Source organism: Orcinus orca, chromosome 4 (genome assembly GCF_937001465.1).
Source record: "Orcinus orca chromosome 4, mOrcOrc1.1, whole genome shotgun sequence".
In the NCBI taxonomy this organism is placed as follows: Eukaryota; Metazoa; Chordata; class Mammalia; order Artiodactyla; family Delphinidae; genus Orcinus; species Orcinus orca.
Window position 1 is genome coordinate 88,301,246 of NC_064562.1, and position 21,221 is coordinate 88,322,466.

Consider the following 21,221-nt stretch of genomic DNA (forward strand, 5'->3'; position numbering starts at 1 on the left):
TCCAGAACGTAGTGTGAACCACATTTGAAATACGAATGTAGAAACACCTTCAAAAATCCCCAATATAAAATTTTAATTACCTCTGTCTTTGCTTCCCTCTTTGTGAAGATAACTCAAATAACTGTACCACAGTCTTAAATTGGAACGATAATTATATCTCCTTTGAATATAACAAAAATTATTATGTATTATTTTTTACTATAGGTATATTTTATTATATAAACATAGATTTGTTAAATTTATTATATAAATAACTGCGGGCTCAGATACTAGCACTCAGAACAAAACTCTAATAGGAAAGTAATTGTTCCTTACATTTCCTTGTGCAGAGCCCGTGTTCTGTGTCTTCATAATGTTAGGGCTCCGTTGAAATAAGAAGCTGTCCCTATCAGGTTATAGGAAAAGTCTACAGGATCTAGGGAGAAAAATTAAGTATCTTGAAATTTTTTCCCTTTGAAGAGCTGGGAAAGCAATAGTTCTTAACAGAGGGAAACAAATACAACCTCTCTATATAGCTGAGGTGAACAAAGCCTTTCTTGACACTAAAGGTTTTTATTGTGCCTGAAAATGAACTCTTCATTGATGGAAGGGGTTCTTTTATTCAATCCGTCAAGATTACTAGGCCACATGTCACCATCCCCAGCTGAAATACCGCATCATGAAATCGCGATTAAAGTTATAGACGCCAATTCATGAAGTGGGAAGAGATTACAGATACTACATTTCCTCCTCTTGAGAATTAAGTTTCAGTCGCATTGACAACTTCTGAAAGAATACCCATAAATTATTTAAATTACGTTCCCCAACTTTTCCCCTTGATTCATAGCTAAGCAATTTTGACTAGTTCAACGTTGTTATGCTTTAACAAGATAATGTACTGAAAATATTTTAAGAAGATTGCGACCGTGTGGTTGGAATAATGAGCAAAGATGGCAGGGGAATGGGTGATGTGTAGTCAAGTCCCAACCGTGCTAGGAACAGGGTATGGCTTTAAGGGAGTCACTCACTTTTTCTGACAATGTTTGTCCAGTCTTCTCTGAGGGGCTTTCGTGAGAATCAGATGAGTAGAGGTATGTGAAAGCAATTTGAAATTTAAAAAGCACTAGAAATAACTAAAAGTAGTTGCTGAACAACCTTGGTAGAACAAATGGGAGTAAATGTTGAGGGCATCTTTCGTTTAATTTTACAGGGAACAAGGGAAACTCTCAGTCGTCACTGCACTACCCTTGGTGATGCTCTTCGGAAGGAGAATGACTTTGCTCTTATAATTGATGGGAAAACTCTCAAGTATGCCTTAACTTTTGGAGTACGGCAGTATTTTCTGGACTTAGCTTTGTCGTGCAAAGCTGTTATTTGCTGCAGGTAAGTTCTCCATGGTATTGTCGGATTTCAGTAATGAGCAACTGGATCCTAAGTTCTTGATTTTTAAAGTTCCTTGAAGTTATTTTATCCAGAATCCATAAATGTCAGGTTATTTATTTATTAATTCATTCACTCAGGGTTCACAAACTGGGATAGCATTTATTAGCAGAGTTTTGAAAGTGAGTCCTGACAGTCATTAATGATTATTGTTCATAATTTGAATTGGCAGGTTTCTTGCCATTCTGTGTTTATTTACCTGCATTTCCATCCAGGGTTGCTTCTCTAAAGGTTCTGTTTTCTACACTTAAATCTTTGATTCTGTTGCTTGGACTTATTTGGGGGAATGCATGATGGGAGACACTAACTGAATCATTTTCCAAATAGCTGAGCATTTTTCTGAAGGCTGTTTATTGACCATATAATCTTCTGCCCTCTAATTTATAATATTGCCTATATCCTAAGTTAAAATCTGTTTTGAGGTATCAAGGCCTACTCCATAGAATTGTATTTTTGTGAACTATTTAGCTCCAATCCTTCCTGAACTTCTTGTCAAAGAATCTTCCTCATGTCTTTGACTAAATTGTTTTAACAAAGTCTTCCTAAAATTTAAAGTATATTTATGACTATGCCCAGTCTCTTCCCCTCTGGTCACCATGAAATGCAAGGATTTTCCTCTTTGCCACCCACTTACTGAATCTTACCAGCTGGTCAGACTAGGCGTTGGGTAGCAGTTCTCAAATTGCTTTCTCTTCATGCGAGATGAAATACTAGCAGGGCTTCTGGAGAATTTCTCAGAATCTGTGCTTTTAACATTATCTTTAAAACTGTACTATTGGCAAACTTTATTTGTTTTACAAACTTTATTTGTAAAACTTTATTTTTTCTCTTAAAATATATTTGTGAATAAAAGAATCTTCTGCTTTTTAAAACTTTTTTTGGTCCAGGCTTTATTTACTTAAATATCCTGTATATGATATTGTCTCCAAACTTATAAGCCATGCCTTATAGGTATTTCCTAAATTTCAGTGGGTTGTTTTTGTGAAATATAGTTTAAACCGTACTTAATAAATATCCTTGATAAGTGTCATTTCAGCCTATAAAATTATATTATACTCAGAGCATTAAGAGTTGCTTATTATTCCTAGGAATCTAATTATTTCATTTAATTTTTCTTCTCTGTGGCATGTATTAATAAATACTATTACTATAAAGCTTTTAGGCAATACAGTGTACAGATATTTAGTATTAGTAATAATCAGACTCTGCTTAACCATGAAGAAAAAATTGGAAATTATTTTCTTGACTGTCTTCTTTAAAAAGCATGAGAAGAGGGAGGGGATATGGGGATATACGTACGCATATAGCTGATTCACTTTGTTATACAGCAGAAACTAACACAACATTGTAAAGCAATTATACTCCAACAAAGATGTTAAAAATAAATAAATAAAAATTAAAAGCATGAGGATACTCATGATTTTTTAATATCTGCTTTTCCAGTGATGTTTCTTGGCTCCTTTGTAAATCTCTTGACCATGTTCAACTCTGATGCTCTCCCATCAGGATAATTTTGTGCCAGACTTGGTTGTTTAATCACTTTCATTAACGGAGGCACAAGGATCAACAAAAGATTGCTCAAAAGCACATTAAGTGATATGGCTGTTGGCTCCTATTCAGAAACAGAACGGACCACAGAGCTGTTTAGATAAAATGACGGGTTCCCTTGAGCCTGCATCCGTTCTGTGCCGACTGTGTGCTGGGGAGAGATGCTGCACATACAAGGATGAACAGGACGTCCTGCCTGCTCTCCTTCGTATTTGTGTCTGCCTTGTGTTTTAAGCAGACTCACAGTTGGTTTGAAAGACGTGGGAGGCCGATTTCATCGCCGCTGAGCCTCATTCCTAGAGCATTGCTTAACATGGTACCTCCCACCATTCTTCAAAAAGTCGAACCACAAAATTAAACAATAGCAGAGGGAGAGAAAAACTAGAAAGCAGAGTCCAGGGAGAAAAAAATAACGTTCTGTGCTTGTGAAATTCCCTCCTGAGATCCTCGTTCTGGATGCTCACAAGTCACGTGGACCTCAGCACCCCTCCAGGTCCCAGGCCCCTGGGAGGGACACACACTGCCGTGCACGTGCAGCTCTGCTCTGACACTGAGCTTATAAAGATGTGGGTGGCCCCTTCCTCCCTCCATCCTGTTTTATGCATGTTTGAGGACCATGAAGGTCCCTCTGCAGACATTGAGTTTTATTTAGAGTTTTAGGGGTTTTTTTAAAAAGTAAAAAACTTTCCTCTGCTTTTTTCCTCTAATTACCTTCATATTCTCTCTTTTCCCCAAAGACTGTGGTTCAGCTTCCGGTCTGGCTTTGAGAATTCGTCTAAGCCCATAATTACATCAGTGCCACTGCCCGATTTATATCTGTGCACCTTCTTGGCCCGGTGCCACTTGACATTTAAATTATTGGCACAGACCATCTTCTTGTCATTTAGCTTACTGACCTTGAAGCATAATTTCCATGATGAGTCCTCACTGTGAGGAATAGGTGGGCAGTTCTGCATATCCTTCTTTGCAGTTAAATGCACGCATTCTTACTCCTGGTTTCTCAGATGATTGTAATCTCCTAGCCTCAGGAAATTCTCTATTTTACTCCATTATAAGAAACCCTCTGGATAAATACTGAATATTATTTCAAAATACAGTAGGGCACTGTTTCTCAAATTAGTTTATGTTCATGCTGGTTTTCTAGGTTTTTCCCTCAAAACGACTTTACAGTTTATTTCTTGTCAGTCCACACATGAAGATAATTCAGCATCTTGCTCTTCCTTTGCTAGAGTGGAAGTAGGGGGAAAGCCTCCCTTAATGGATAATGAGGCTCTGGACATTAGCTCCATCTTCAGGATTACATCAGCCACTTGTCTTCCCTGACATTATCAGCATGAAGGGCAGGAGGCAGTTTTTAGTGTTTGCCTAATTGACAGAGTTATAAAGATGAGCGTTTTCCCTGAAGAGTCTACAGTTGAATTGAAAGAAACAGTTGTTCTCTGTCAGTTGTCATGACATCTCTTACCATCAGTTTCTAAAGGGAATACTCAGAGACAGAAATAATCCCCTAGCCCCCAAATTATTCAGGGCTTTGGAGTGCTGGTTTTGGTTTACAGAGTGAAGGTTGCATGTTATACATCAAATAATTTTTTCAATTATGTAAAATCCAAGAAGTAAAATAAAATCTGTTTTTATCAGTCTACCAAGTACTGTATTTTCATAGGTACTGTGCAGGTTTTGTTTTCACCACTGTGTGAATTTACCTGTATAACCTGAGTAGTTTAATAGTAAACATGCATGTTATGTTAAAGGACTTTCTGGTAAGTTTTCCTAGTCCCTTCTTCAGGTACACTGATTTTTACCATTTGGTGTGATCACAGATACTTTTGAAGAACAAATGAAAGCTATGGACGAATTTTACACAGACATGTTAAATTGAATGTACCACTTCAGGGATTTCACAGACTCCCTGGAACTCCTTGGACAGGTAGAGGGGGAAAAGGCTTGCTCCAGGACTCAGGGAGATTCGTGTACACAGCTAAGATCAAGAGCTATTCTACAAACTAACTGTACCCGATAAATACTTTCTCATCTCAGCTGCCAATATTTTATGCCCTAAGGTCTTACAGGTTGTATAATTGATAGAAGGGCACCTTAGCCGGGGATTTATGGAATGCTTGTTCTAGCTTTGCTGCCCTGGCACTTTGGATACCTAATGGAATCACTCTGGCCTTGGTTTTGTGACCTGTAAAATGAAGAGCTTAGCATGTAGCAGTGATTCAAATTTTCCAGGGAGAATGGATGTCTACAGCAGTTAAGATTGGAGCTTCTCTGGCATAGAAAGGTGGGAAACCCATGCACACAGGCGCCCTTCCTGGGTTAGCTTCTTCCAGCTTGAGAGCTACTAGGCCAGGGGACCTCTCCTAGCCCTTTCAGTTTTTGGATGAACCCTACTTCTTTTGGCCACTCTGTGGGAAGAGTCTGTCTACTGCTTGGATCTGCTTAATTCAGGGAAGCATCTGTTCTACCTCTTTTAATATTCCCTCCAGAAGAGAGTGGGAACGTTGCAGTGGAGTTTCGCTGTGTGTTAAATAGCATGTGGTTTCAGAGATCCTCGTCAGTTCACATAAGCCAGCCTTTCAAAGAATCTTACATTTTTTCTGTAGTTGTCAGTTTAGCTTAAACATATTTTGAAACTTATGTTCTGTGACAGTTGGTTGAAAATTGGCCTAGAGCCTCCAAGCTTTTAGACTGTCTAGTAATCACCGTTCTTCTACATAATTTATGTACTCATGTCTTCTGAAAAGCAGAAGTGAAATTGAAGTAAGCATTTTTCCCTACTTGCAACATCTCTAATCAAAGTTTAACCCCCTTTTAGGCCCTTTTCCCCATAGTGCATAAGAAAACACTTGACTTCAGTGAGTGTCCTCACTCGGGAGTGGCATTCCAGGCAAAACCTTTCACCTGAGTCCGATCGAGGGGCCCTCCAAGAAGGCGTCTAAAGGGACACCTTGAATACTTTCTGTCATAGCCTGAGAATGTTAAGTAAAGGGTCAAGACAGATCCGCTTCTTGAATCTTTTGGGATTGTCTTAAACTTTAAGGATTTGTCTAAATAAATGTTCTACTTAAAGGGTAGTCATAAAGCACAAATGAAGCTAATAAATGCTCAACAGACATTCCTTTAAAGAAAGAAGTTTGTGAACACGTTGGATGCCAAGCAGATGTTTGGCTTTGAGAAGACTTACAAACGCTTAATGAATGTCAACCGTATATTTGCTTCCAAGAAAATATGAATAAATGTTGGCAATGTTGAGAGAATATTTCTTTCATACATGTATGGCTAAAAGAGGACACACTGAATAAATCTTATAACTTCATAAAATGCCCATATTTTGTGTTAACATAATAATAAGTTGCTCAGCCCTGTTCATCTCATTTGCTTTTCTACCTCCACTGAGTAATGTTAAAGGAAATACATGGCCATATTATAGGCTGGTAGCCAATTATGATGATGTACATCATCAGGGAAGTCCGTATTGGACAGTAAAATATCTAAAAACTTACGAGAAATCTAAATGCTATAGAATCCCACTGTAATTCGTTATATAGTTTTAGATGTGACTCAGTTTACATAAACCACCATCACTAACACACAGACACACACTAATTAGAACCACAGATTGTGTAATTCTGATAAAACAGAGTTAGACTGTACTGGAAAGTACATCAAGCATAAGTGTAAAGCTCAGTGAATTTTTACAAAGTGAACACACTCCCGTATCAATCACCCAAACATGACCAGCACCCCAGATGCCCCCTCATGCTTCCTGTATTTTATTATCTTCCCAAGGATAACTGCTAACTTGATTTCCATCACCATCTTTCTTAAGTTATATCTTGTTCATTTCAGTCTTTTTCTGTTTTGTATCTTGCTCATTTGGAGTAAACATGTGTTTTCCGTAGCTACATTCAAATTCTTTATGATTCTTTTCTGTTCAGCAGTTTTAAGTACAGAGCTCTGCAGCCTCACACTAAAGGCCTCCCTAAAGCTTTACATCAATCAGTAAATCGGTACTACTCTAATATGTTCTTCAGTCAAATACAGATCCACCTAAGAGATAACTTACACTTCTCCTTCAGTTCTACAGTGATAGAATGAAAGGACTTAATTTTCCAATTTGCTAAAGACATGGTATATAGAATCCACGGCATTATCTGATCTGTCAAACTAGTGACCGCACCATGTGGGAAAGGGAAGCAGAGTTAGTTTGGTATAACTGGTTCTCCTTGAACCCTTCATAGTTTCTAGTGATTATCTCCTTGTTAATAAACCTATCTGAGCGATCCCCACTTAGGGAAAATTAAATGCTTAGTGTCTTGATCCAGACTAGAGTTCCAGAAGTTGAGATCATGTAGAATAGTAAGTCATGGCTGTCTAGAAGCTGTGCGACATGGAGTGGAGAAAAGAGAGACAAAATCCTAGCAGAAAGATGATCCTTGGAAAACAAAAGGCATATTGCCAAGAGAGCAGTGAGAGAAACAACAAATGCATGTAATATGATGGGCTTTATTTTTTTAATGTAATTTTTTTAACATCTTTATTAGAGTATAATTGCTTTACAATGGTGTGTCAGTTTCTGCTTTATAACAAGGTGAATCAGTTATACATATACATACCTCTTCCCTCTTGCATCTCTCTCCCTCCCACCCTCCCTATCCCACCCCTCTGGTGGTCACAAAGCACTGAGCTGATCTCCCTGTGCTATGCGGCTGCTTCCCACTAGCTATCTATTTTACGATTGGTAGTGTATATATATCCATGCCACTCTCTCACTTTGTCCCAGCTTACCCTTCCCTCTCCCCGTATCCTCAAGTCCATTCTCTAGTAGGTCTGCATCTTTATTCCCGTCTTGCCCCTAGGTTCTTCTGACCATTTTCTCTTTTTTTTTTTTTTTTTACATTCCATATATATGTGTTAGCATATAGTATTTGTTTTTCTCTTTCTGACTTACTTCACTGTATGACAATCTCTAGGTCCATCCACCTCACTACAAATAACTCAGTTTCATTCCTTTTTATGATTGAGTAATATTCCATTGTATATATGTGCCACATCATCTTTATCCATTCATCTGTTGATAGACATTTAGGTTGCTTCCATGTCCTGGCTATTGTAAACAGAGCTGCAATGAACATTTTGGTACATGACTCTTTTTGAATTATTGGTAGTATATATATGTCCAGGTTTTCTCAGGGTATATGCCCAGTAGTGGGATTGCTGTGTCCTATGGTAATTCTATTTTTAGTTTTTTAAGGAACCTCCATACTGTTCTCCATAATGACTGTATCAATTTACATTCCCACCAACAGTGCAAGAGAGTTCCCTTTTCTCCACACCCTCTTCAGCATTTATTGTTTGTAGATTTTTTGATGATGGCCATTCTGCCTGGTGTGAGATGGTATCTCATTGTAGTTTTGATTTGCATTTCTCTAATGATTAATGATGTTGAGCATTCTTTCATGTGTTTGTTGGGAATCTGTATATCTTCTTTGGAGAAATGTCTATTTAGGTCTTCTGCCCATTTTTGGATTGGGTTGTTCGTTTTTTTGATATTGAGCTGCATGAGTTGCTTGTATGTTTTGGAGATTAATCCTTTGTCAGTTGCTTCATTTGCAAATATTTTCTCCCATTCTGAGGGTTGTCTTTTCATCTTGTTTATGGTTTCCTTTCCTGTGCAAAAGCTTTTAAGTTTCATTAGGTCCCACTTGTTTATTTTTGTTTTTATTTCCATTTGTCTAGAACGTGGGTCAAAAAGGATCTTGCTGTGATTTATGTCATAGAGTGTTCTGCCTATGTTTTCCTCTAAGAGTTTGATGGTGTCTGGCCTTACATTTAGGTCTTTAATCGATTTTGAGTTTATTTTTGTGTATGGTGTTAGGGAGTGTTCTAATTTCATCCTTTTACATATAGCTGTCCAGTGTTCCCAGCACACCTTATTGAAGAGGATGTCTTTTCTCCACTGTATATTCTTGCCTCCTTTATCAAAGATAAGGTGACCATATGTGTGTGGGTTTATCTCTGGGCTTTCTATCCTGTTCCATTGATCTATATTTCTGTTTTTGTGCCAGTACCATACTGTCTTGATTACTGTAGCTTTGTAGTATAGTCTGAAGTCAGGGAGCCTGATTCCTCCAGCTCCGTTTTTCTTTCTCAATATTGCTTTGGCTATTCGGGGTCTTTTGTGTTTCCATACAAATTGTGAAATTTTTTGTTCTAGTTCTGTGAAAAATGACACTGGTAGTTTGATAGGGATTGCATTGAATCTGTAGATTGCCTTGGGTAGTAGAGTCATTTTCACAATGTTGATTCTTCCAATCCAAGAACATGGTATATCTCTCCATCTATTTGTATCATCTTTAATTTCTTTCATCAGTGTCTTATAATTTTCTGCATACAGGTCTTTTGTCTCCTTAGGTAGGTTTATTCCTAGATATTTTATTCTTTCTGTTGCAATGGTAAATGGGAGTGTTTTCTTAATTTCACTTTCAGATTTTTCATCATTAGGGTATAGGAATGCAAGAGATTTCTGTGCATTAATTTTGCATCCTACTACTTTACCAAATTCATTGATTAGCTCTAGTAGTTTTCTGGTAGCAATCTTTAGGATTCTCTATGTATAGTATCATGTCATCTGCAAACAGTGACAGCTTTACTTCTTCTTTTCTGATTTGGATTCCTTTTATTTCTTTTTCTTCTCTGATTGCTGTGGCTACAACTTCCAAAACTATGTTTAATACTAGTGGTGACAGTGGGCAACCTTGTCTTGTTCCTGATCTTAGTGGAAATGGTTTCAGTTTTTCACCATTGAGGATGATGTTGGCTGTGGGTTTGTCATATATGGCCTTTATTATGTTGAGGTAAGTTCCCTCTATGCCTACTTTCTGCAGGGTTTTTATCATAAATCGGTGTTGAATTTTGTCGAAAGCTTTCTCTGCATCTATTGAGATGATCCTATGGTTTTTCTCCTTCAATTTGTTAATATGGTTTATCACATTGACTGATTTGCGTATACTGAAGAATCCTTGCATTTCTGGGATAAACCCCACTTGATCATAGTGTATGATCCTTTTAATGTGCTGTTGGATTCTGTTTGCAGTATTTTGTTGAGGATTTTTGCATCTCTGTTCATCAGTGATATTGGCCTGTAGTTTTCTCTCTTTGTGACATCTTTGTTTCGGTGTCAGAGTGATGGTGGCCTCGCAGAATGAGTTTGGGGGTGTTCCTCCCTCTGCTGTATTTTGGAAGAGTTTGAGGATAGGTGTTAGCTCTTCTCTAAATGTTTGATAGAATTCGCCTGTGAAGCCATCTGGTCCTGGGCTTTTGTTGGAAGATTTTTAATCACAGTTTCAATTTCAGTGCTTATGATTAATCTGTTCATATTTTCTATTTCTTTCTGGTTCAGTCTCGGAAGGTTATGCATTTCTAAGAATTTGTCCATTTTTTCCTGGTTGCCCATTTTATTGGCATATAGTTGCTTGTAGTAATCTGTCATGATCCTTTGTATTTCTGCAGTGTCAGTTGTTACTTCTCCTTTTTCATTTCTAATTCTATTGATTTGAGTCTTCTCCCTTTTTTTCTTGAGGAGTCTGGCTAATGGTTTATCAATTTTATCTTCTCAAAGAACCAGCTTTTAGTTTTATTGATCTTTGCTATCGTTTCCTTCATTTAATTTCTGACCTGTTCTCTATGATTTCTTTCCTTCTGCTAACTTTGGGGTTTTTTGTTCTTCTTTCTTTCATTGCTTTAGGTGTTAGGTTAGGTTGTTTATTTGAGATGTTTCTTGTTTCTTGAGGTAGGCTTGTATAGCTATGAATTTCCCTCTTAGAACTGCTTTTGCTGCATACCATAGGTTTTGGGTCGTTGTGTTTTCATTGTCATTTGTTTATAGGTGTTTTTTGATTTCCTCTTTGATTTCTTCAGTGATCTCTTTGCTATTAAGTAGTGTATTGTTTAGCCTCCATGTGTTTGTATTTCTTACAGATTTCTCCTATAATTGATATCTAGTCTCATAGCGTTTTGGTCAGAAAAGATACTTGATACGATTTCAACTTTCTTAAATTTACCAAGGCTTGATTTGTGACCCAAGATATGATCTATCCTGCAGAATGTTCCATGAGCACTTGAGACAAATGTGTATTCTGTTGTTTTTGGATGGAATGTCCTATAAATATCAATTAAGTCCATCTTGTTTAATGTACCATTTAAAGCTTGTGTTTCCTTATTTATTTTTATTTTTGATGATCTATTGGTGAAAGTGGGGTGTTAAAGTCCCCTACTATGATTGTGTTACTGTCGATTTCCCCTTTTATGGCTATTAGTATTTGCCTTATTTATTGAGGTGCTCCTATGTCATTTGCATAACTATTTGCAATTGTTATATCTTCTTCTTGGATTGATCCCTTGATCATTATGTAGTATCCTTCTGTGTCTCTTGTAATAGTCTTTGTTTTAAAGTCTATTTCGTCTGTTATGAGAATTGCTACTCCAGTTTTCTTTTGATTTCCATTTGCATGGAATATCTTTTTCCATCCCCTCACTTTCAGTCTGTATGTGTCCCTAAGTCTGAAATGGGTCTTTTGTAGACAGCATATATATGGGTCTTGTTTTTGTATCCATTCAGCCAGTCTATCTCTTTTGGTTGGAGCATTTAATCCATTTACTTTTAAGGTAATTATCGAATTGTGTGTTCCTATTGCCATTTTCTTAATTGTTTTGGGTTTATTATTGTAGGTCTTTTCCTTCTCTTGTGTTTCCTGCCTAGAGAAGTTCCTTTAGCATTTGTTGTAGAGCTGGCTTGGTGGTGCTGAATTCTTTTACTTTTGCTTGTCTGTAAAGCTTTTAATTTCTCCGTCAAATCTGAATGAGATCCTTGCTGGGTAGAGTAATCTTAGTTGTAGGTTTTTGTCTTTCATCACTTTAAATATGTCCTGCCACTCCCTTCTGGCTTGCAGAGTTTCTGCTGAAAGATCAGCTGTTAACCTTATGGGGATTCCCTTATGTGTTACTTGTTTTTCCCTTGCTGCTTTTAATATTTGTTCTTTGTACTTCATTTTTGATAGTTTGATTAATGTGTGTCTTGGCGTGTTTCTCCTTGGATTTTTCCTGTATGGGACTCTCTGTGCTTCCTGGACTTGATTAACTATTTCCTTTCCCATATTAGGGAAGTTTTCAACTATGATCTCTTCAAATTTTTTCCCAGTCCCTTTCTTTTTCTCTCCTTCTGGGATTCCTGTAATTCGAATGTTGGTGAATTTTATGTTGTCACAGAGGTCTCTGAGACTGTCCTCAATTCTTTTCATTCTTTTTTCTTTATTCTGCTCTGCAGTACTTATTTCCACTATTTTATCTTCCAGGTCACTTATCTGTTCTTCTGCCTCCGTCATTCTGCTATTGATCCCTTCTAGAGAATTTTTAATTTCATTTATTGTGTTGTTCATCTCTGTTTGTTTGCTCTTTAGTTCTTCTAGGTCCTTGTTAAACGTTTCTTGTATTTTCTCCATTCTGTTTCCAAGATTTTGGATCATCTTTACTATCGTTATTCTGAATTCTTTTTCAGGTAGACTGCCTATTTCCTCTTCATTTGTTAGGTCTGGTGGGTTTTTGCCTTGCTCCTTCATCTGTTGTGTGTTTCTCTGTCTTCTCATTTTGCTTAACTTACTGTTTGGGGTCCCGTTTTCGCAGGCTGCAGGTTCATAGTTTCCGTTGTTTTTGGTGTCTGTCCCCAGTGGCTAAGGTTGGTTCAGTGGGTTGTATAGGCTTCCTGGTTGAGGGGACTAGTGCCTGTGTTCTGGTGGATGAGGCTGGATCTTGTCTTTCTGGTGGGCAGGTCCATGTCTGGTGGTTTGTTTTGAGGTGTCTGTGGCCTTATTATGATTTTAGGCAGCCTCTGTGCTAATAGATGGGGTTGTGTTCCTGTCTCGCTAGTTGTTTGGCATAGGATGTCCAGCACTGTAGCTTGCTGGTCGTTGAGTAGAGCTGGGTCTTGGTGTTGAGATGGAGATCTTTGGGAGATTTTCACCGTTTGATATTACGTGGAGCTGGGAGGTCTCTTGTGGACCAGTGTCCTGAAGTTGGCTCTCCCACATCAGTGGCACAGCCGTGACACCTGTCTGGAGCACCAGGAGCCTGTCCTCCATATGGCTTAGAATAAAAGGGAGAAAAAAAGACAGACAGACAGGCAGACAGAAAGAAAGAAAGAAAGGACATAAAGTAAAATAAAAATCAATTTATTAAAATAAAAAATAAGTATTAAAAAAAATTTTATGTAATAAAAAAAATAAAAATGTACAGACAGAACCCTAGGACAAATGGTGAAAGCAAAGCTATACAGAGAAAATCACACACAGAAGCATACACATACATACTCACAAAAAGAGAAAAAGGGAAAAACTATATATATATAATTGCTCCCAAAGTCCATCTCCTCAATTTGGGATGATTCTTTGTCTCTTCAGGTATTCCACAGATGCAGGGTACATCAAGTTGATTGAGGAGATTTAATCCGCTGCTCCTGAGGCTGCTGGGAGATTTTTCCCTTTTCCTTCTTTGTTCGCACAGCTCCTGGGGTTCAGCTTTGGATTTGGACCCGCCTCTGCGTGTAGGTCACCGGAGGGCATCTGTTCTTCACTCAGACAGGATGGGGTTAAAGGAGCAGCTGATTTGGGGGCTCTGGCTCACTCAGGCCGGGGGGGAGGGAGGGGTACGGAGTGAGGGGCGAGCCTGCAGCGGCAGAGGCCGGCGTGACATTGCACCAGCCTGAGAGGCGCGCCATGCGTTCTCCCCGGGGAGGTTGTCCCTGGATCCTGGGACCCTGGCAGTGGTGGGCTGCACAGGCTCCCCGGAAGGAAGGAGGTGTGGAGAGTGACCTGTGCTCGCACACAGGCTTCTTGGTGGCGGCAGCAGCAGCCTTAGCATCTCATGCCCGTCTCTGGGGTCCACGCTGATAGCCGCGGCTTGCGCCCGTTTCTGGAGCTCCTTTAAGCAGCGCTCTTAATCCCCTCTCCTCGCGCACCAGGAAACAGAGGCAAGAAAAAGTCTCTTGTCTCTTCGGCAGCACCAGATTTTTTCCCGGACTCCCTCCCGGCTACCTGTGGCGCACTAACCCCTTCAGGCTATGTTCGTGCCGCCAACCCCAGTCCTCTCCCTGGGATCCGACCAAAGCCCGAGCCTCAGCTCCCAGCCGAGCAGACAAGCCTCTCGGGCTGGTGAGTGCTGGTCGGCACCTATCCTCTGTGCGGGAATCTCTCCGCTTTGCCCTCCGCACCCCTGTTGCTGCGCTCTCCGCCGCGGCTCCGAAACTTTCCCCCTCCGCAACCCACAGTCTCCGCCCGCGAAGGGGCTTCCTAGTGTGGGGAAACCTTGCCTCCTTCACAGCTCCCTCCCACTGGTGCAGGTCCCATCCCTATTCTTTTGTCTCTGTTTGTTCTTTTTTCTTTTGCCCTACCCAGGTACGTGGGGATTTTCTTGCCTTTTGGGAGGGCTGAGGTCTTCTGCCAGCGTTCAGTAGGTGTTCTGTAGGAGTTGTTCCACATGTAGATGTATTTCTGATGTATTTGTGGGGAGGAAGGCGATCTCCGCGTCTTACTCTTCCGCCATCTTGAAGCTCCTCCTGATGGGCTTTATATTGAGGCACGAAAGAAGAGATGATTCCACGTAGCATTTTCCAAGAGGGAACATTAAAATGGAGCAAGAGTGGGCAAACTTTTTCTGTAAAGAGCCAGATAGTAAGTATTTCAGGCTTTGCAAGCCATACAATCTCTGTCACAACTACTTAACTCTGACAGTGTGGTTTGAAAGCAGCTCTAGACAATATGTAAGTGAATGGGTGTGGCTATGATCTCATAAGACTTTATGTAAAAATAGGATGCTGCCTGGATTTGACCCTCGGGCCATAGTTAACCAACCCATTATGGAATGTCAATTGCTCATGAATGAACAGTAAAGGGAGTCGATTTTGACACATCTTTTCTGTAATATTGATGGAGTTCACCCCAGACTCCCTAGTTTGTAATTTATAGGCTCTTTCTTTTATTTTCTTGAAAACTGAGACATTTGCGCATCTCTCCTCACCTGGCATGTTTCCCTTCCTCCATGATTCCTCATGATTCCTCAAAAATGACTGATATTCTTTCTGTGGTGACAGCTGCACAGTCTGGCATCTCCATTCAATCTTTCTGTGCCCTTGGATTCAAGAAAATTCCTTAAAATGTGGATATTTCCTGAAGTCAATTTGTTTTAAAATGAAGTGTCAATAGCAAGAGATATATGAGGAACCCAGGACCACAAACATGGATCCTGCTCTGTCACCCCAGTGCCTTCCCTCTAGGGGGAGGTGCCAGCAAGGTGCTAGAAGACAAGGGCAGCCAAGGAATCAAGGTGGAAGATATGCCAGCTCACCTTCTCCCTAAGCTGGAAGCATCATGGAATCTTGAACTAAAGGAAATTCTTCTTGGATTTTTATATATTATTTTAGTGTTTGCCCTTCATCACCAGTCACTTTTCACTCCTCTTTAGACAAACAGTCTCAAGTATTTAATATGTTCCCATCCATTTGCAATACTTTATTTGTATATCTGTGTAGCTATGAAAAATATATAATATTGTTATATGTGATTCGATTTGAGGAATAAACACATATTTATAATGACATTCCATCATAAATTTTTTGACTTGTTTATTTTTCTGCATGTTTCTGAGACCTTTTCATATGTAGGACAAGTTCATTTCTTCTCACCACCGCTTACTATTTTCCTAATGAATATACACCATTTTATTTATCTCTTATAGTGATAGCCTCATGGGTTGACCCTAAATCTTTACTACCACAGAAAGTGCTGAAATGAATATCCAATGTATGCACCCACACAAGTGTTCTTCTAGGATATATACTTAGGAATGGGAATGCTTGGCTGTGGGAAATATATATATATATTTCAGTTCAACCAGAATTGTCTCATTGCTCCAAAACAGCTGCACTAGTGTGTACTCCCATATCCATGTAGGAAGGTTGCTGTTTCCCTGAACACCTTATTCCTTATTTTATAACTTTGCCAGTTTGATGTTTGAAAAGTAGCACCTTGTTTTGATTTTTGTTTCTGTGATTACTAGGGAGATTGAGTAGTTCTTTATTTAACAATTTACCTCTCTGGATTTCTGCTTTTGAAGTCCTTTCTTTCTTTCTTTCTTTCTTTCTTTCTTTCTTTCTTTCTTTCTTTCTTTCTTTCTTTCTTTCTTTCTTCCTTCCTTCCTTCCTTCCTTCCTTCCTTTCTTCCAGTGTTTTTCAAGAACCCATTATGTGCCAGGCACCTTTATATGTGCTATAAATAGAGCAGTGAACAATAGAAAAAAATACTCCCTGCCTTCACATTGTAGCTATTATTCAATAAAATAAATACACATATGCATATTCAAAAGGCAATAAGTGCTGTGTGTCTGTGGATAGTAACAATTTATTATATATCAGACAGACATATAAAGTCAGTGGTAACACTTGCTATGAAGAAAAGTAGCACATTGAAAAAGGATAGGGATACAGAGCTTTCTCTTGTGTTTCCTGTATTTCTTTCTGCCTATGTACTAGAATTCTTTGTGTGTTTTGGATATCAATTCTTTGTTGAGTATAGACATGGCAGATATCTTCTCATCTGATTCCCTTCTTAATTATGCCTGTGGTATTCTTCCTTGAACAGAAGTCATTGACCTTGAGATAGTCAAATTCCATTAATTTTTCCCTTTATGGTTTGTGCTTTGGAGATAGTAAGAACTTCTCACTCACAAAGGTATTCTCCAACATTTCCTTCTGTTAACTTTACGGCTTTTTGTTTTTTGGATAGGTCTTTAAGCTTATTTTTTTATATCTGTGTTGTGAATGAGAAGGGATCCAGTGTTATTCGTTTTTACATAGTGAGCAAATTCTCCCAACACTGCTTACTAAACAGTCCACCCTTTTCTTCTGTTTGTAATGCCAGATGATCCAGAACTCAAGCTCCGGAGCCAGACTTTCCAGAGTCTAAGTCCAGGCTCCACCTCTTATTAGCTGAGTAGCACATTGCTTAACTTCTCCAGCTTCAGTTTTCTTCATCTTTGAAATAGAGATAAAAATAATTGTCCTCCTGGAATTGTGAGGAATAAATGGATTAATATATGTACTTAGTGCATTATTTAAATTATGCTTCTCTTAGAAATGCTATCAGATTTTCTTTTATATAGTTAATTGAACATTTCTGATGAGAGGAATACTATAAAGATTTCTCTTTGACCACTGTGGCCTTTTCTGTGACCTAAATTCTATTTTGTCTGGTATTAAAATTGCTAACCTGGCTTTCCTTTGTTTCGTATGGGCCTTGTCTTTTTTTTTCCCACTAAACCCTTATGTTCAATCCTTCTGGATAACGTAGCCTCTAAGAATGCTGTCCTGTCTCTAAATCCACACTGCTTAGTGTTGAATTCTGTCTTCACCACTTACTTGCTGTTTTACTTTAAGTTATGTAATTTTTCTGTGCCTCAGTGTCCTCATTTATAAAATGGCAATACTAGTAATCTAGCTCATATAGGGCTCTTCTGAGAATTGAACGAATTAAAACAAGTAAAGTGCTCAGAACATAGTGAACAAATAAGTGTTATATTAGCTGTTATTATGAAGTGTGTCTCTTTTAATTTTTTTTTCTTTTTTTTTTTTTTTTTTTTTGCTGTACACGGGCCTCTCACTGTTGTGGTCTGTCCCGTTGCGGAGCACAGGCTCTGGACACGCAGGCTCAGCGGCCATGGCTCACGGGCCCAGCCGCTCCACGGCATGTGGGATCCTCCCGGACCGGGGCACGAGCCAGTGTCCCCTGCATTGGCAGGCAGACTCTCAACCACTGCGCCACCAGGGAAGCCCATGTGTCTCTTTTAGACACCATATTGCTGGATCTTTTTGTTTTAGTAATGTGAGAATCTGTGTCTTTTAATCAATGAATTTAACCCATTTATATTTATTATTATTGCCATGTTTGGCCTCATGTCTTCAATCTTATTTTGTGTTTTCCATTTATTATGCTTTTTGTTTCTTTTTTCTCCCCCTCCTTCCATTGTCTGAATCAGATTTTCTTCATCTGATTTGAAAGCTTTACAATCTATAACTATGCTGTGTCTGATTATTTCTAATTTTTGATAACCATATTTGTGCTTATTGTCTATATGTATTAGTATGTCTTCCCTTCCCTCCCCCTCCCCCATAAAGAGACAGGTACTGAGTGTATTAAAGTAATTTTGTGCATGCATTCAGGAGCAGTCAGGTTACTTTCTTTGTAAGTGATCTACTTTTTCTTTCTAGAAGCTTTCAGAAATGTTTCTTAATCTTAGTTTAACCATAATGTTTCTAGTGGTAGATACCTCTTTCTTACATTTCTTTTTGGTGCTGTATTAATACAGCCCTTTCAATCTAAGGATATATTTCTTTAATTCTGGAAAATTATTAACTATTCTTTTTCATTTTATTCTTTTTTATTCTCTTCTTGGACTCCCATTATATATATATGTGTAGTCAACTTTATTCCTTCATTTCATTTTTCTCATAATCTGTCCTTTAATCTCCTGATTTCTTTTGGGAAAATTTTTTGTTTGCACTATCAGGTTCTATCATTTTTACTACTCAGTTTACTATTGGCTTCTTTATTTTAGTAGTTATTTTTTTATATAACTTATTTTTGATTGGTTCTTCATTATAACTGCTTGTTCCGGTTTCATGTTTCCAGTATCTTTCCATATCTTTCCAGGGTTTTTTTTCCCATACTTGTTTTAAATTCTTGTTATATCTGGTTTTACAGGTTCTTCTTTCTTATACGTTACTGTATTTCTTTTGTGCTCATGATCTTCTGTCTTATAAATATTCCCTGTGAGACTATTTTTCCCCATTTGCTCTAGTGGGCAGTAATGTTCCTTTTAGGGGAAAGGGGAAAGGTGGGTCCTAACTTGAGGCAAATTTGGAGACAGGGTTCAGTCTGAGCTTAGTGAATCCCTGTTTTCCCCCAGTTCCTTTACCCAAGCACTGCTCTTGCTAGAGGCAGCCACATTGTGATGGAATTGCCTGAGTGAGGTAACATTCAAGGGTTCCCAGCACACCCATATTATTGGCACCTGTCCTTGCCTGGCTTCATGCCCTGAGGTGTACCAGAAAGCTCTGACTTTCCTCTTCCAAGGCATGAGGTGAGAATTTTCCTGAGGTTTTAAGCTTTAGAACATTGAGGATAATCCTGGAATTGGTGTGTTTTGTTTTTCAAGCACATTATTTTGTGGACTTTGAGTTTCGACAGTTCCAGGCCTAAGCCAAAGTTCGCAGTTGCAATGAGAGAGGAGCCCCTTAGCTCCATCCAGCCTGGTCTCAACCCCCTCACACTGGTCAGCCTGGGCTTGCACAGGGTACCATGGAGAGCAAAAAGTACAGCTGGAAAGCTTCTCCCACCTGATTGTTCCTCTATGGGCTCTGGCACACCACTCTTTCTCTCTATGCCATTTACCTTCTAATAGTCATCCATCATTTCCTATTTCCCCAAAGGTTTATCACAGATTTTGTGTTAACTGATAATTGTGACCCTGAAGTCTAGTGAACTCCTTTTTCAACTCATGACATCTTCAGGGTTTTATTCCAATTTCTGTCAATAGTCTGTGCTGCCACTTTTTCCATCTTCTACTAGGTATTTCTGAGAGAAGGTTCCTTGGAGAAACCTATCCACGTAGGAGAGAATTCAAAAAAAAGGCAAGTGGGGGATGGAAGATGGAAGGAAAGAAGGGCAAGTTGATTTTATTTAAGCCTAAAGAAGCTCCAGCCTTTCGTTACCTACCCAGAGTCATGGGAAAGGGGAAGAAAATCAGTGCCTATATGGTCCCCGAACAGATATGGTGAATGGGAAGAGATGGTGGCCATAGGTCTTACCACTCTGAGAGCCATGTCACCATAGGGCAGAGCTTAAAGGGAGAAGCACTCAGCCTTCTTGAGTGGATGTGCTTCCTAGTTGGAAGCCCACCAGTCCTATCAAGTGAGGCTCCCTAGACAAAAAGAGGTGGCTGGGCCTTGTCCCATGTTGGAGAAACTTCTGTCTCTCTCTACCACTCCTGTCTTCTTAAAGCGAGAGTCCATAGAGAAACTCCTGTTATATAGGCTCTTAATATTTAACTTCTGAGACAGTAGCTCAATAAAAGTCCTTAAGTAATAACTCTTAGGGGCAGAAGGAGGGTTCTGAGATCTTCTACTCTCTTTTCCTTTCTTCTCCTTATATTCTTCTATAGAAATTTCATCACATAGTAAAGGAATTGAATAAATGGAAATTTTGCAAGAAAGAGAAATTCATCTAATTATCCATGATGCTAAGATTACAACTCTTATTCATGTTTGACAGTTCACTGTTAGAAGGCAGTCTGCTGTGTACCTACAGTATAGAGGAACTATGTAAAGGATTATTGGATTCTTCAGGCTTTCTCAAATTGAAGGTTTGTGACAACCCTGTGTTGTCAAATGATGGTTAGCATTTTTTAGCAATAAAGTATTTTTAATTGAGGTATGTATATATCTTTTGAACAGTCCAAATTAATATTTTTAAGGCACTGCTACTATATTCTTTTTTAGTTCTTATTGCTTAGAGTAGTCTGCTATGTGTTGAGTACAGTGCTAGGTCCCAGATAATTAGATGGATGGATAGATGGGTAGATTGATTTTTTTTTTTTTTTAATGAACAGTACCACTGTGGCAAACTCTTCTATGGTGTGAATACTATAATAAAGATTTCTTCTAGGAGTTTTCTTTTTAGTGCCTTAAACGCACTAAAGGTCTGTTTGCCAATTAATAGTTCAGGATGCCTGTGCACACACACACACATGCATATTCCAACATACACTGTCAATGTGATCAGTCATTATTTAAAATATTATCTATACCATTGAAACGGAAGTTTACCTATAACAACATAAATTCCACAAAAGAGAAGTTTTGCATCTAAAATGCATTGCAAAAGGAAATCTTTTTTAAAGATACTTTCTTTTTTTTGCCCTGTGGCAAGGCTATCTGTATTTTGTTTCTGTAGACTCAATTTCCCTGTATTATAAATTCCCCTTGATGCCTCTGACTTCACAGTGTGTCAACAGATGTTGCTTTTGGAGACTAGGAAAGCACTCACTCATCAGTCATTTGAATAACACAACTCTCTTACCTAGAAGTGGGTGAATGTTTCATTATGTACCCTATGCTAAGAATCATTTTTAGGATTTGCTATTTAAGT

At 38.7% G+C, this 21,221-nt stretch overlaps 1 protein-coding gene across 8 annotated transcripts in view; it reads left to right on the forward strand.

Moving 5' to 3' along the window:
* The window catches only part of ATP8A1 (ATPase phospholipid transporting 8A1), a 240,599-nt gene that overhangs the window by 156,550 nt on the left and 62,828 nt on the right, over positions 1-21,221 (forward strand). For all 8 annotated transcript variants that reach the window (XM_049709560.1, XM_049709553.1, XM_049709554.1 and 5 more), the window contains one exon: positions 1,190-1,362. In XM_049709560.1, coding sequence (XP_049565517.1) covers positions 1,190-1,362 — 173 coding nt within the window. The remainder of the gene's footprint in view (positions 1-1,189; positions 1,363-21,221) is intronic.